The 17309-nt window shown below is 35.7% G+C and overlaps 1 protein-coding gene across 5 annotated transcripts in view; it reads left to right on the top strand.

The window, feature by feature from the left end:
• The window catches only part of hspa12a (heat shock protein 12A), a 40855-nt gene extending 23912 nt beyond the window's left edge, over positions 1-16943 (top strand). For 3 of the 5 annotated variants that reach the window (XM_077239377.1, XM_077239378.1, XM_077239379.1), the window contains exons 8-12: positions 4600-4686; positions 5765-5869; positions 6027-6285; positions 10241-10344; positions 12654-16943. In XM_077239377.1, coding sequence (XP_077095492.1) covers positions 4600-4686; positions 5765-5869; positions 6027-6285; positions 10241-10344; positions 12654-13285 — 1187 coding nt within the window. In that variant the 3' untranslated portion in view covers positions 13286-16943. The remainder of the gene's footprint in view (positions 1-4599; positions 4687-5764; positions 5870-6026; positions 6286-10240; positions 10345-12653) is intronic. The other 2 variants (XM_077239380.1, XM_077239381.1) reach the window with 1 other exon arrangement.
• Positions 16944-17309: the final 366 nt, after the last annotated feature.

The raw sequence follows: 17309 nt of genomic DNA, 5'->3' as shown, positions 1-17309 counted from the left end.
AGATGTTCGGTTCTTCAAAATGAAATGACCCAATTTTTACAACATCTTTCCACTCTTTCCCAAAACAGTGCTATAAATTGAAATGGAAATTGTTCAACTTAAACTAGCACTGCAATGGACTTTACTTCTAAAACTAGAGCTGCAGGACTCGTGCAGTCCAGAATGCTTATTAAACTCTCACCGCATTGAGTGAGAGAAGCTGATGATGCATTCAGAAAACAGTGGAGTGAGGAAGGGTGAGATGAATAGCTTTTAATTTAAGCTAATTTTAGATGACTAATATATGTTTGTTCGACCTTTCATGCATGTGTTTGTTTGCATATGTAAATAGATATATCACATATACACTACAGTTCAAAAGTTTAGGGTCATTAAGAATTCTTTAAAGAAATTATTCAGCAAGAACACATTCAATGAATCAAAAGTGACAACAAAGATAATGTTACAATTTAAATATTATTTTTAATGTTCTTTTTTACTTTCTACTCTACTTTTGAAAAAATGCAACATGGTTTCCACAAAAATATTGAGCAGCACAACTGTTTTCAAAATTAATAATAAAAAAAGCTCCAAAAAAAAAGATCAGCTTTGCCATCACAGGAATAAATTACATTTTAGAATAGGATAAAATATAAAATGTTTTACTGTATTTTTGATCAAATAAATGCAGCCTTTGTGAGCATGAGAAACAGACCCCAAAACAGTACAGTAGTGCATTTACAACCATACATCAACAGATGTTTATTCAACTATTGACACTTTTACTTTCCCAAGGGTTAATGTTTACATTTTATAATTCAATTTATTTATTTTACTTTATGCCTTCATCTTTTGTTTTGTGTAATTTTTTTTTTTTACTTTGAAAGAAATATATAAAAAAAGTGTGAAAACCAAATTCAACCTTAAAATATGTAAATTAATCAATTAAAGTGCCCATAGTTGAAGAAACACCTCATTACATTCCACAGTAAATCAGTACATGGTATGTCCTACCAGTTTATGTCACACACCAAAGTATAATGTAATTGCGTCACATTCAAACCTCAGAAGTAAAGGTGCTTTTGTATAGAAGCAGAGCTGAGTGCATCTTCTTCTTTCCCCTTCCAGTCCATTCCAGTTCACCTCCATTGCCCTGCTCATGTCCTTATGACAGACTGACAGCGCATGCACTTACACAGTCTGCTTTGTATTAAAAAACACATTTTCAGATACATTGTATACATTGTATTTCAGAGGTCTGTGATTTTAGAAATGACATTGAAAAGTCATTTTTCATGTGCATTCAGAAGGCAACAGTCATTTGGACCACTGCTGAATGGTGATGCCAGCATGAGAAACAGCTTTGGCAAATTCACGATCCCCCTGCCTCATAAATTTCTCTCGCTCTCTCTCTCTCTCTCTCTCTCTCTCTCTCTCTCTCTCTCTCTCTCTCGCTCTCGCTCTCGCTCTCTCTCTATTGAAGTTTGCATGCACATTTATTCATAATCATGTAATTGTTTGAGGTCATGCCTTCCATTCCCTTGGAAAGAAAAATATTTTAATTATACCAAAAAATGTTAACAATCTGTTTCTGAACCATTTGCACAATTAACCACATTTATAAAGAGTTTAATTATTATTGGTTGATGTCAACATTTAAGAATGTTATTTGGTCCATTTAACTGTATGTCTGAAAAAACTAAAGCAGAACTATCATCGGGTCCATGTGACCTCAGTGACCTCAGTCTGATGACATCAGCAAGCACATCTGTAAATCTAAACCTTACAAAAGAAGTGACACAGAAAGAATTTGACCAGATGGATTTTGTGCAGTAAAGATGAAAATAACAGCGATTGTTGAAGTAATGGTGGCGTGGTGAAAAAAGAGATTATGATGCATAGAAAGTCTAAAATTACATGTGCTCTCTTTGCATATGCTGTTCTATAGACGGAGAGAGAAAAAGAATGGATGAAGGACAAAGGCGTGTTTATTGATTATTTTATCAGCAGTAGTATTTGCTCTGATAGTCTGTATATTTGAACATGGTTATTTTAGAAGAGCCTGAGACAGGAAGCAGTTGTGTGAGGCAACAGCCATAGATCAACTCCATCTCTAAAGAGACTGGCAGGAGATAATATGCCCTCTGAGGGATGTTTCACAGAATTAATTGGATGTTGTTGTTGTTTTTTTTGAAGATGTTCATTTTTAATGTTTTTGAAAGAAGTCTTTTATGTTCACTAAGGCTGCATTTATTTGACCAACAATACTGTAATATTGTGAAATATTACAATTTAAAATGGCTGTTTATATATATATATATATATATATATATATATATATATATATATATATATATATATATATATATATTAACATGAACATGAAAAATAACAAATTTCAATAAGTGAGGTGTTAGCAGTTTTACGGTCACCGTATGATGTTCAGAAAACTAAACCAAAACGCATTATTGCTAGGTGTTTTTACCCAAACTTCAAAGGCCTGTTTAAATGATTAAAACTAGAGGTATAGCTTAACTTTAAGATTAATACAAGAGGTATAGCTTAACTTTAAGATTAATACAAAGTTCTGTCATGAAACTATATGGCGCAGGGCAATAGATCCTTAACTCAACGTCCTGCTTGTAATCACATCGTAATATACAGGGCACAGCTGATTGGTTCCTGTTGTATCAGTAGCCAATGAGCTCGCCTGCTCAACCTTCAAATACTTGGGTTGCATCGCTGCAATTATGAAAGCACAATGGGCACGTGCTGCCTCCGCACTGCTTGCGCGTCCAATGTGAAACAGGCGTTATTATCAATGTTGCAAACAGTTGTGCTTCTTAATATTTTTGTGGAAACCATGTTAATTTTTTTCAGGATTCTTTGATGAATAGAAAGTTCAAAAGAACAGCATTTATTTGAAATAGAAATCTTTTGTAACATTATAAATGTTTTCACTGTCGCTCTCGATGAATCGTTAACACTTTACAATAAGGTCTCATTTGTTAACACTAGTTAATGCGTTATAATAGACTAACGATGAGTAAATGTATTTTTACAGCATTTAATAATATTTGTTAATGTTACTTAATAAAAATGTTCATCTTAGTTCAGTGGATTAACTAATATTGTTTATTGTTAGTCAAATGCAGTTGACCAAATGTAACCATTTAGGAATCAATGAAGAATCGATATACAGTACATCTGAAGTAAATTATGTTCCCCCAAACTTTTCCACAAAACCAAAGAAGTCGGTTTTTGTTGCATTGTTTTGTCCACATATGTAGTTCAATGCTTTGATATTTGGATAATCTAAAATAGACTGTGGTTGCCTGTGAGTGCAGCTAATGAGTTGTGAATTTGCTATCAGGGTGGGAAAGGAATTTCAGATGTGGGTCTGTTGTGTGCTGAAAACACTGTTAGATGGAGCGGTTAGGTCTCACACGCCCCATCAGAACCTGCCATGTACTGGAAAATAAATTTGTGCATTTTTTTCCTTGGGTTGGAGGAAATGTCCATCTGACATCAGTCTCCATGCAGTCACTCTCCCCTAGAGCTAACACTTCCTGTTTGGAAATGTTTACAACTGTCAGGATGGCCATTATCCTCTGATGTCATCAGACCAACTGCCTTTTATCAGACTAGGACAATCTCCCCCTCTGCAGTGAAGGAACAGAGACTTTTGCATTCCGGTTCCAGTCAGGAAGTTCACAGAAGTGAAAAAGAGAGGAAGTCTTTCAATGAAATATTTGTGGAAAGATGTACTGAAAAGTTTTACTTGCTAAACCACATTATTCACATATTATACTATTCGGATCAAGTTTTTTGTTCAAATTTTGCTTATTTGTAAGCATGACATGCCTAGGCAACATGGCGTTAATAATTTAATGAATGTAATTCAATCATAGAATCAAGTAGAGGTTATTTCATTTAATTAATAGTGTCTGTATTACAGGAATATCATGCAGAAAATGTGGGGTTTTTTCAGTAAAAAAGGATATTGCATGTTCATCCAATATTAGACAAAATTGATTTTAGATATTTAATTATGCATGCTCGTTTCTTTTTTCTTTTTTTTATTCACATTTTTACATAAATTACATTTACTGTCATCCAACTTCTAATTTCTTAATACTGTTAAATGGAATCAGTGGCAAAATAAATATCCATTTTTTAAATATTGTACATTATAATGTTATGACTTGTAGCATTTAAAATGATTGATTTTAGTTAGTGTTTTAGTTGTCATTTATTTGGACAAAAATTTAATAGAATTTTATTATCAGCCGCAACATAGAAATAATGATCAGCTAGCAGTTTCAACTGGAATTTTATTATCGTGCATCCCTTTAAAATTTAAGTTTCAAATAAGTAAATAACATAAAAATGCCAGCTATTTTACTGCTTTTCTTTAAATTTCATAAATTTCCTTGAAAAATAAAGGAGTCTGCTTTTTCCAGCAGCATCACCCTGCTTAAAGAAATCACATGCAGCCCATGTTCCTTTCTCATCCTATCGCCTTGCCTATAGAACTGTCACATACACAGACACACACAAACAGCTTCACGCTGCATTCCCTCTCACACACACTTCCTGTCTCTCTCTGTCAATAACCAGCCAAGGAGCATGTGCGCCGTAACCGACAGAGCCGCACCTTTCTGGTGGAGAATGTCATAGGAGAGCTCTGGTCTGAACTCACTGAAGGTAGAGTCTTTGTCTTCTCACACACTTTCTTTTAGTATTTTGCTCCTGCTGTTTCTAATGCTGCTGTCACAAGTTCAGAAAGCCTGAAGCTCTTAAGAAGTATGCACTAGTCTCAAATAGCTAGACCTATCAACAAAAAAACAGACCTCGATGCAGCTTATTCTGGCTAAGAATCATCCAATCAAATATGAAGAGACTGACTCTCATGTAAAACAACAGATTACAGTATGGTTTGTTTTTATAGACATTGTTTAGAATTTTAGTCTGTCCAAAAGTAATACTTCATGATTATTTCACAGATTAAGTTGCATCAAGCCGGTCAATCAGATTGGCATTTCTGTGTTGTTTGCATTGAAGTCAGTGAGCGTGGTCCTTTGATGTGCCAACTGAGACTAGATGCCCCCTAGCTGAGAGCATAAGGAAGATGCCTAGTTTGAAATCCCTGCCCTGGTGAGCCCTGACTTATTCTGCTGTCTGAATTAGCAGCTGCTCAACTGTTAGAATTTCCTTGGCAAACTTTGCTATTCATCACTGCTGGAATAACCTCCACACAAATTAATGTTATTCAAAATCATTCCAAATTTCACTACATTTTCAGTGTTAAAGGGATAGTTCATTCAAAAATGAAACCTGTCATCATTTACTCACCTGAATGTTGTTCCACACCTGTATGTTTTTAAGAAGATATTTCTCAGAATGTCAAAGATGCTATTTTATGGGGGGAAAAGTCATATGGGTTTGGACCATCATTAGAGAGTAAATAATAATATATATATATATTTATATATATATATATATATTTTTTTTTTTTTTTTTTTTTTTTGGGTGAACTATATATAGTAAATAATATACAAAACCTACATAAAACTTTAATTCCAAAGGCTTCTATTTGAAATCCCAACCAGTGAATCCTAAATGTAGGTCACCGTTCCCCTGAAACTGTGCAAAAGCACTTGCTGGACTCACATCCAACATCTGCAGAGAGTTTGTGGAAAAGTATAAAATGTCACCAGACAAGATATAGATCCACTAATTTGTTTTTCCTGGTGTGCCTCAAATGTTGTTTCTGCTGCTGTAGGTGACCGTTATGTGGTGGTGGATTGTGGAGGAGGGACAGTGGATCTCACTGTGCATCAGATCCGGCTGCCGGAAGGGCACTTGAAGGAGCTTTACAAAGCTTCAGGTACCAGACACAACTCTTATGACTGGTAGCTTGAGATTAACATTTCAGAATAGCAGTTATATTTGAAATAAAAGCTTCTTTAAGCTAAATATGTAATATCTGAAAATCTTATTTCCAATCATCTGAAATCATTTTCATCTTTCTATCCTCTCCGTAGGAGGCCCGCACGGCTCTATCGGTATAGATTATGAATTTGAGAAGCTCCTATGTAAGATATTCGGACAGGATTTCATCGACCAGTTTAAGATCAAGCGTCCGGCCGCCTGGGTGGATCTGATGATCGCGTTTGAGTCTCGTAAGAGGGCCGCAGCTCCTGACCGAAGCAACCCGCTGAATATTAACCTGCCCTTCTCTTTCATCGACTACTACAAGAAATTCAGAGGACACAGTGTGGAGCATGCACTGAGGAAGAGCAAGTGAGTGTCTAAATGTGGCAGAAATCGCCCATGATCACAGTCCAGTCAAGTTGCACCAAACAAAGATTATTTACAGGCAGTTTCGTCATTATCTATCCACTTTCATGTTACTTGAAACATGTATCTTTTTCCCCCCTTTGGAATAGCTGCTTTTTCCATAAAATAGAAATGCATTGTGATCAACTGGCTATCATGTTTATTTGCAACTTTGCTTGTATTCAAATAATAATTTAAATATCCATATGTACTTCTAAAAAAAAAATTGTTTTTATAAATAAATAAATATTTATACATTTTACTTTTCAGTATATCATATATTTACATTTTATATCATATATATACATTGAAATGCGGGTGAATTTCAGCGTTGCTGTGTAAAGCAGTCACTCCTACTAGACACTTTGGTGGGTTGAATTTTATATATAATAGCTTTATTTCAGGTGCCTATTTAAAAGACTGCAATTACAAAATGTATAATTAACTAAGTGCAAGTTAGTGTTGTCAGAAATATCAATTTTTCAATGGAAATCGATACTGAAATATCTGAAACGCTTCCAGTACTTATTTTTCACAGAATAGATACACAATACCAGCTGCACTTTCTCACTCTCTCATCTCTCCGCCAGCTAGTTGACACATTAACCCTTCTCCTCTCACTCACTCGTTTCGTTTGCTCCGGATGAATATTGTTGGTGTTACATGGCTTGAATTTTGCCGTGGGATTGCACTTATTGCGCATAATTCCTGCAGATTTTGGAATTAAAATATCCCCACATCATCACATACCAGAGGTGGGAGTAAGTCACACATGTGCAAGTCACAAGCAAGTCTCAAGTCTTAACCTTCGAGTCTCAAGCAAGTCCAAGTAAATTTTTTATAAAGGCAAGTCAAGTCACTGCCTTATGTCAAGCAAGTCAAGTCAAGTCAAGTCACTGCCTTATGTCAAGCAAGTCAAGTCAAGTTGTAGCTTGGGTCACAAGTCACTGGCAAGTCATACAAACGTTTGACGATTTCACTGAATTTATAAATTAAAATAAGTTAAAACTACAGAAGTTGTGGACTATGGTTTTATTTGCAACTTTATTTTTTTTAATATATGCATTTCCACATATAGCTGAGTGGTTACTACAATAAAAATCTAAATGTAACTGAAATTAGGCCAACATTAAAGCATGAAAAAATAAATATGCCTCAAACATTGCAGAAGACCATTAAAAGGTATTAAACAATTCACAATTCAAGTATAATTCCTATGCGACCAAAGGCATTCTTCAAACTGGCATCCCCTTAATACAAGTTATATATTTTTAATTATGAAGTTAAAACCGCCAATAGGTGGCGCCAAATTACCGTATTAATGTACGAGTCATAGAAGCATTCATTTAACTTATGTTCAAAACGGCAGATTCGTTCTGGAACTATAAAGCAACTAGGTCACTGAATCACAAATACACATAACTCTTTCTGTGGCTTGTTTGGAACTATTGTCATTGGAGAAATCGAGCAAAAACAGAAAATATTTGGAATATTAGGCTATGTCTAAATGTCACATCACAATATTCACTCTTTGTTTACTGAACTGTTTTATGAAATCATTATCACATTTGCAATCGCGTCAATATTCTGGAAATATTTTTTTTAATATCATATGTTATAATTATGAAAATAACTCATACTAGGGCATTTTTTCCACCACATTTTGAATTTTGGGTGCGATATTAATTCTGCTGGCATTTTGATAACATCTAATAGATGTAACCCCTGATAACATCTAACCCTGCTTTAAGAGAAACATAAAACATGACAAAACATTAACAGTTTTCTATGTTGTTTTTTGTCATTGGAAAGAACGACATATTTGGCTATGTTATACAAAACATATGTTATATGTTATACAAAACATATGACATCATTAATTATCATTTGATATTGACAACATTAAGCTACATTTGAAAACATAATTGTGTAGAAAGAGGCATGCTGTTTTGACCAATATTCTCGATTTAAAGATAGTCAAATTAACTATAACAAACAGGTTAAACAAGCCATAGCTTACTTTTAGACGTGGTGAATGAAGTTCGACTGTTCGAGGTTGTGATGGTCGCCCGATATCCCTTGCCAGTTATTATGCGTACAGCAAATCTTCTTGTATGAATATAGTCAATTTCTAGTGTTTATATCCAAAAAGAAACGATGCTGGGAGATGTTTTTGTATTTAGCGCGCTCACCGCGATGTATGTTTTTTCTGGGCTTGTGCAGTGTAACGCAATCGCGCAGAATCTGATGACTGGCGTCAATGGTTCCGTTCCTTTCATTTTGTTCATCAATTGATGTTGCGATGATAAATGTATATCAAGTCATTCTCGAGTCATACAGTTCAAGTCAAGTCAAGTCTCAAGTCATTGGATCTAAAGTCAAAGTCAAGTCGAGTCATTTTCTTAATTTAGTCAAGCAAGTCTCAAGTCCTTAAATTTGCGACTCGAGTCTGACTCGAGTCAAGTCATGTGACTCGAGTCCCCCATCTCTGTCACATACCCTTCACCATACCTAGAGATTGGCATGGTTTTATTTCAGTTAGGCTAATAGCTGGTTTGATTTGCATTGAGAGATGATCTTATGGAAAGTGCCCCATGCCAATCTCTAGGTATGGTGAAGGGAATGTGATGATGTGGGGCTATTTTAATTCCCAAGGCCAAGGGAACTTTATCAGGATGCATAGTATCCTAGATCCAACAACTGGATGAAACAACTGGCCTTTAAAAATAAAAATCTGCCTGCCTCTATGGGAATTTAACATAGGGGTGTCTTGACTTATGCAACCTGTATTTTCAGGAAGAACATTTATTTATTTACGATACATTATTCATTCACAAAGAAAATTGGTGTCCTTAAAATTTGGATTTTTCCTCATTTTTTTTTAATTAAGGCATTAAGATCAATTTCCAAAAGATGATTTTTTTATTCCTCTTTTTAGTCAACTTTAGCATGGGTGTGTTCACTTATGCTAAGCACTGTATATGTACAAACACACACTTACACCATAAAGGTCAGGATTTGATTCACTTATAGTTTTTCACCATTGCCATAAACGGGGGACTGTTTCCTGCTGACTGTCTGCCTTTGCGGTAATTGTTGTCTGTCTCTTTTAAAGTTGGGCATGTGTGACCTACAGCCCCTGGAGAGTTAATCTGTCTATTCATGACTGCTGTCAATACCGTATACACAGGCATTCAAAAAGCCATCATGCCCTGTATAAAGATGGCCAACTCAGCTAAATGAATACCGTGTTTGTGTGTGTGTGATTGCTGCTGACTATGTGCTAAACACTCATAGGAACAATCTAAAAAAAAAGTGGGCAAAGTTATAATTTTATGCATCTGGCTACAATTTTTTCACATCACAGCCAAGCAAAAAGATTCTCTGTAAATGACTTAAAATATTAGTCTTCTAAAACCAGTTATAATGACATCAGAATCTAGCTTTATCATTCTAGCATTTAAAAAAAAATGTCATGCTGTTATATTATTTAAGAGTTAAATTTATTCTTTCCTCCTAACACAGTAATGAGGTAATCAGTCGAGAGCCATGAGTAAGACTACTCTAACTTGCATGTTATAGATTTTGAGCTCTTATGTCTCACAGGGGACAGTTTTTCCAACAAGCAGACGAGTCAGGCATCTCTGAGCACTCGTTCAGCCTTGCATCACACTGCACTGCGCAGCATTATGGGAATATGTGCATCTGCTTACTGGAAACCACAGCTATTAGCACACATGTGCTGCCTTTTATAGCAGTGTAAAACCTAATAACATAAACTCAATAATATCAGGTTTCTCAGTAGTCTTCTATATGTGAAAAAAGCTTTTAAACTGCACTGAGGCCAAATGAGGACACTGTTATTATTTATTTTTAGTCTATAACTCTTGCTGTTTCTCTTTTTGCCTCTCTTCTGCAGTGTGGACTTTGTGAAGTGGTCTTCGCAGGGAATGCTGAGAATGAGTCCAGATGCGATGAATGCACTGTTCAAACCAACTATAGACCACATTATACAGCACCTGAGTGAGTATTTGCCCTGTTCTACTGGAACAATGTGCCATATGAGTTACAATTGTTGACAGACGATGCCTGTATTATGTAATGGACCGATTCAGATGGGTTCGAGATCTCTGGAGTTTTTAGTGAAATGGGAGAGTTTGTTGTCTGGATTTGGGTGTTAATGGACAGCCATGTGCTCTGGATACATGCGTCATGAAACCCATTGAAATTAACAAGACTTATAGATGTAATTTAATTATACAATATTTAATAAAAATGTATATAATTAAGGGATTCTTATTAATGAGGATCGGACTGCTTCTTGATTTAAGTCAGATGAAATGGCAGCAGCACCTCACTGTCACATCGGGTCAAAATTGCATTGTTGAGAGAAAAAAAAACCAGATAAGTTGCATCCGTGTATAGGTCACAATTTATAGGTCACAATTTATTATTACATTCAGAACTAATGAAAAATACCTGTAAATAAAATGAAACTGCTACAAACGTTATAAACTTGCATTTTATTTCCCCTAATTCCACAGAAAATACTTTTGAATTAAACAGTATTCAGCATAGAACAGGAATGAAAGATAGATATAAAGATATAAATAGATATAAATCTATCTTTATTTATATAGATATAAATAAACAAATATAAATTATGATGAACATCATTTATTGTAAATGGCAAGCCTAAACAAATTCTTTTCTTTTAAGTTTAAGTGCAATTACTGAAAATAATTTGCAATAGTTTTAATTTTAGTTAACAATAACATTGCCGTATATAATATCATAACATAACATAAAAATGTACTGCATTGAATTGCGTTAGCATTACAGTATATTTGAAAACAATCATTTACTGTATAAAATGTTTACATTTATTAGGCTTAAAAATATAACGACTTTTAATTTAACTTAATCAATCTTCACATTAACCCATTATAATAAATGTCACATTTACCTGCCAGTTTTTTCTATTGGCCCCCTCAGATCGGTTCAGATTTTTACTTGCCCTGTCAAAATGCACAAAAAGTTATTGTTTTTGCTGTTTTTGACCCATGTAACCTTGTAAACAGTGCTTTAAGATTTTCGGGTAGGTCTAACAGGTAGGATATATACAGAAATTGAATAAAGTTATTTAACATTTTAATAAATTAAATACAGATTAATCCTTATTAAAACAAAAGTTATTCAGTCAAGAGTGATTTTCTCCTTTTCTTTTGTTCTTTGATTATCCTTAATGACAGACAGCAGTGGGTTTATTAGGCTCCTGTCACTTTGACCTCCCGCGCATGACACAGATTTGACACACATTTTATCCCAACTCTTTACATTCATTTTAGACTTCATTTAACTCATTTAAGACGGTGCTTGCGAGGAATATCCGACCAAACTGGCAGTTTGGTATAATTTTGTGTTTTTGTCCGTTCAAGCGCTGTCTTAAGCAGCTTTCAATGCCCACGAGTCATGTGTGTGTCACACCGACAGGAGATTCACAAACGCACCAGAACTGCGCTGCCTTCTCATTTGTGTCTTATCGCGCTTGAATGGTTTAAAAGCTATTGCATGAATAAGAGCGTGATCATGTTGTGTTGGAATGGAATCAAAAGGCCAATTCAAACTGCACCAACAGACATTGTCCAACGCCAACAGACATTTGGACGGTGTGTCAGTGTGTTACCCCTGCCACCGTCTATTGGCATTGGATTGAACGTGTTGTATTGAAAATATACTGTAATCTGGTGATTGTTCACATTGGTTGGCGTCTTTCGGTGCACTATAAATTGGCCTGTAGTCTGAAGCTAAAAAATTGTAGTCTGTGTCCATCATACACTACATAATTTTCTCTACCCAGTATCTGCAGATTGGCTAATATGATATTTGACAGCTAGTACAAACTCCTCCTGACAGCAAATTGGGGCAAAAATCTGGGCAAAAGTTGTGTAGTGCATTCCAGCCTTGAGTAGAATCTGTAAAGCTGTATAAACTAATGAGCCGTTGGGAAGCACAATTAGGGCATGCGTTGCGTTGGCCCAGTCAGAGGAGTCTCGACCATCTGCCCAAAATACTCCAGCACACACAGAACTGGGTCAGAACTCAGTCCCACTGCTCTCATGTTGGTTGAGCACAGCTGTGATCTGTTCAAACAAAGACTACAAGCAGAAACACCCCTGCCAATGAACTGCATTTTTGGCATTTTGATGAAAACCGGAGGAATGCGTAACATGCAGTGAGTTAAATTGTTTTGTAATAAATCTTGTAATGATATTTGTCAAAATCCTGTTTCTCTTTCTCTCCCTGCTTTCGTTCTTCTATATGTTCTCCAGCCGAGTTATTCGACAGGCCGGAAGTGACAGACATCAAGTTCCTTTTCCTGGTGGGTGGATTCGCAGAGTCTCCACTCCTGCAACAGGCGGTTCAGAATATGCTTCAGGGCCGCAGCCGAATTATTATTCCGCATGACGTGGGCTTGACCATCCTCAAGGGGGCGGTGTTGTTCGGCCTGGATCCCAGCATCATAAAGGTGCGGCGCTCTCCGCTCACTTACGGTGTTGGCGTCCTTAACCGTTTTGTAGAAGGGAAGCACCCGCCCGAGAAGATGCTTGTAAAGGACGGTATGCGCTGGTGCACCGACGTTTTCGATACGTTCATCTCTGCCGATCAGTCGGTGGCGCTGGGTGAAACGGTAAAACGCAGCTACACGCCGGCGAAGCCGTCACAGCAGGTGATTGTCATCCACGTATACTGCTCCGAAAAAGAGTCTGCCATTTTCATCTCAGACCCAGGTGTGAGGAAGTGCGGTACGCTGAAGCTGGATGTGAGCGGTACTGAGAGTCCAGCGGCACGAAGAGAGATCCAGACGCTCATGCAGTTCGGAGACACGGAGATAAGAGCCATGGCTATTGATGTGGCAACCTCTCGCAGTGTCAAAGCTAGCATCGATTTCCTTAGTCAATAGAAAAAGATGAGGGATGAGTAAACGACACTGCAGAAACTCAGTATTTTAATCATGTTTTCCAGTAAAAATGTCCTAACATCCTTAAAACAAGATACATTTGTGATTTGTTACTTTTAAAATTGCTTCGAATTGTTTTTTTTCTGACAGAAATTGACACTTTTATTCAGCAAGGATGCATACGTTGATCACAAATGACAGTAAAGACATTTATAATGTTACGGAAGATTAAGCAGAACAACGGTTTTCAAGAAATGTTCCTTGAGCAGCAAATCAGCATATTAAAATGATTTCTGAAGGATCATGTGACACTGAAAATTGGAGTAATGATGCTGAAAATTCAGCTTTGCCATCACACGAATAAATAAAATAAAATAAAAAATGAAATAGTGAAAAACAGTCTTAATATCTCATGCAGTTATGCTTCTCAAGTAAATCTTTCTTGTTTACAGGATGTTTAGATATTTTGACTGGAAAACAAGACAAAATAATTTTTGCAGTATAGAAGGATAGAGAAAAGAAAGAGAAAACTAAAAATAGAGATTGAGCAAGAGATGAAGTTTGTAGGTTTGGAGTCTCAACTAATACACCATGTTTGCCGACCTTCCATGTGACATTCGCTTGAATGTGCCATTTGTGTTATTTTATTTGGTTATTTCATTTTCCAGATACACAACTGGACTCAACTTTAGAAAGAAATGAATTTCTCCTATTTGAGTTGAGTTCATTCATCTAGACTCAGTCCGTTATTCTCTGTATGCTTGTATTACAGTCTATTTGTGTAGTCTGGCTATGGTTATTTTCTGCACAGAGATGCAAACTCTGCATGGATAGAGCCAAAATACAGCTGCGTATTGCTAGTAGTGCAATTTGGGATAGCACATTTTATTAACTTAGCAAGTCAATTTCAGGTTAAGGCAGCTACATCAGTCTTATATTCACAATATAACATTGTTCTCTTACGAAATGTACTGCTTTGCTCTGAAACTCTGGCCTATTACCTCCAAGGCCTAGTCCAGAACCAGTTCATTCATTTAGGTTACAATGAGGAGGTAAAGCAGATGGTTTGGGCTGCTGGCCTGGTGATCAAATTGTCTGAAACAGAAACTCAACTAATTTTAAGAACGGTACCATTCAGAATCACTGATCAAACCTGAGTTACACATCACAAAGGTGCTGATGACAAAATTTCTGTCAGTTTTTCACACTAGTGCTACGCGGCAAAACAACATAAATCTCATATTATTGTTTGTATTGTTCTTATGTTTCATTATCTTGATTGTGTTTCTTTTATGCATGTCAAGGCATTTTAGGAGTTCTGGACACTTACATTGACTCCACTTGGCAAACGTTTAGGGCGCCATTTCGTTTGTCCCAAAATGCAGCATATCTTTTCATATTGTTGGTCAGTATGTCGCTCTAAGCGGAATGAGGAAGCATAAATCCTAGAATGTGAATTTAAATCATCATTTGAAGTGGCTGGCAGCGAAAGAGAAACCGCTAGCTGCACCTACAACATGATTTGAAAGGATAGCCATCGCTATATGCTAGTTGCCTTTAATCCTGCTCTTATAGTAAGAGATGCCACTGATTTTTTTTTTCTCTCCTGTTTTTATTTTGTATTTTTATTTTGGAGAATGTGTCAAATGAAAATGTTTATTTCTGTATATATATATTTAAAGATATTGTACAGATTTTTAGCATTGTTTTAGCATTAGCAGCTTTGAGCAGTGTGTGTATGCGGGCCTTAAGAGCACACATTCTTTTTTTGCCACTCTCACCAGCCTTCACATGGATAGTAAATTCAGATTTTACCCTAATCTAAACCACAAAACTGAAACTTAATCCCATTCCCAAAACCATAACCCCAACCAAAATAATTCAATTTTAAACTAGCTCTTTATCTTAACCGCAAACAAACCTGTAATTCCTAACTTGCAATTCTCATATGCAGCTTTGTGAATTGCCTTTGTTGCTCTATTTTTAGTATCACCAGACTTGAAAACCTTTGACATTAACAACTTTACGCAGTTATCATTTGAAATAAGACGTGTAAGGTGGTATATTTTGGTGTGAGGAAATGGTGACTGATAGTTTATGGTGTTTATGTGGTCAAATCTTATTCTGTAGATGATACCACAAATCACAGGCAATAGTTGTGCTTTTGGTTTGGAAGATACTGAGATAAATGCAACGCTAAAAAATGAAAGCAATAAAGTATTGCAATGCGACGTTCTACATTTTATTCCCACTTGCTCCATCATGCTATTCTGCCAGTGTGACGTCTGTGTCAAAGCTTCAGCTGCAAAATTGTAATGTTGCTATGAAATTGTATTAATTAACATTTTTAGATAATTGAGGTGAACATTTTCATCATTTTTCACATGTTCTTTGAAAGTCAGCATGTGGAACAATGTAACAGTTATTTTCAGCGTTCTTGGAAAAATATGCGTCAGCCAATTGCTTTTCTATAGATTTGCATAGCAACATAAGACAAGAAGCGCCAAATCATAATTGCACAGGACAGTTAAAATTTGGGATAATAGCACAGATCCTGGATCAAAAATATGTTGGATCAAAAGTTTTTTCCTCAAATCACACCGAGCATCTGCCAGATTGTGAATAAAATATCATCAAACAATGCAATCTCACTGAAAATGAAAAATAGCAAGCCAAAAACTAAATGCTAACGCTTCTCAAAATGTAATCTGAATTTGCTGCTCATCTGATTAATTGCATCTGCTCTGCACGATTCGCATGAGTGACCAAACAAACATGATCAATATTTTTTTTTGTGAGGTTCATTTAAATATTCTATTTTAAAATAGATCTCTGGGTAATAAAACCTGAGCTACCACAAATCACTCTCTTATCATTGGCTGTGCAAGGCAGTAGAAGGAGTGATGTCATCATGTGTGATATATAGATACATTACACATATAGACATACATCTTAACAAACATTTTCAGATTTGTGGAGTAAGCACACCTTTTTTGCTCTGAGAGTATTGATAGGGTGAATGTTAAAAAATTAAATATTGTTCTGCTGGTTTAAAGATTTGCTTTTATTTTTAACTTGTTTTGCACCGTACCGTTTCATGGGCAGCTTTGCTATTATTATCTTTTATTTTTTTATTGATGACACAATGTATAGCTTCTTTATAAAATGTAGTTAATGCTATGATATGCTTGTAAAATCACATAAAAAGCACTATCATTTTGTTCTTTTGTTTTTCAGTTTATTCACTCTGTCTAAAGTATTAAAATGCTCATCTCTGTTGAGGCCACGTTTGCTAAATATTCACTGTGAATTTGATTTTGATTGCTTTTTCAGCATTATTTTATTTAACTTTGTTTAGCTAAGAGTGGACCAGGTCAAAGGGTGTGAAAAAATAAAGGAATTTCACTGTTTGCTAGATTCTGTGCTTTAAAAGCTTGAAAGTCACCTAGTCATTCACTTAGATCCAAGATGGCTGCTCACCCCTAAAGCTGACGCTGTGTAAACTCACGAACTATACCTACTGGGTTGTTTTTAATTATTGGATAAAGTGCCACTGCTCTTGCCATATGCACATCAAAAAAGATTTGCAACTGTATTTCAATCAATGCCAAGTACTTACAGCCAAAATGTCACCCAATAAAAAGTATGTTATTTCAAAAAACGGCAGAGTTGAGTTCCTTGTGTATGAAATGAGTGACCTTGTGCAAAAAAAAACCTTCTCTTTTAAATCTGAGAGGGGCTAATTCTCAGTAAGATTCTTTCTTAAGAGTTAAAAATGTCATTATTATCTCTTTTCTTGGATAAAAATAAAGACTAAAATCTGCCAGACACTTTAAAGGTATAATGAACGCATAAAGTCCATTTATGAATGGAATAAAATGCTCAATATTGTGGCTAGAGGATTGGAGATCCCGCTTGAAAATCGATGGAGCTTCCGTATTGACATTTTATGCATAATTTCAATTCAAATTCATAAGAAACTAACAATTTTTACGAGGTGACGATTTCATGTTAAAACATGAGATTT

This window comes from Siphateles boraxobius, unplaced genomic scaffold (assembly GCF_051911475.1).
Source record: "Siphateles boraxobius isolate OS27281-9 unplaced genomic scaffold, OSU_SipBor_1 22, whole genome shotgun sequence".
Lineage (NCBI taxonomy): Eukaryota > Metazoa > Chordata > Actinopteri > Cypriniformes > Leuciscidae > Siphateles > Siphateles boraxobius.
The sequence above is the reverse complement of the archived record's forward strand: the minus strand, read 5'-3'. Positions and strand labels throughout refer to the sequence as shown.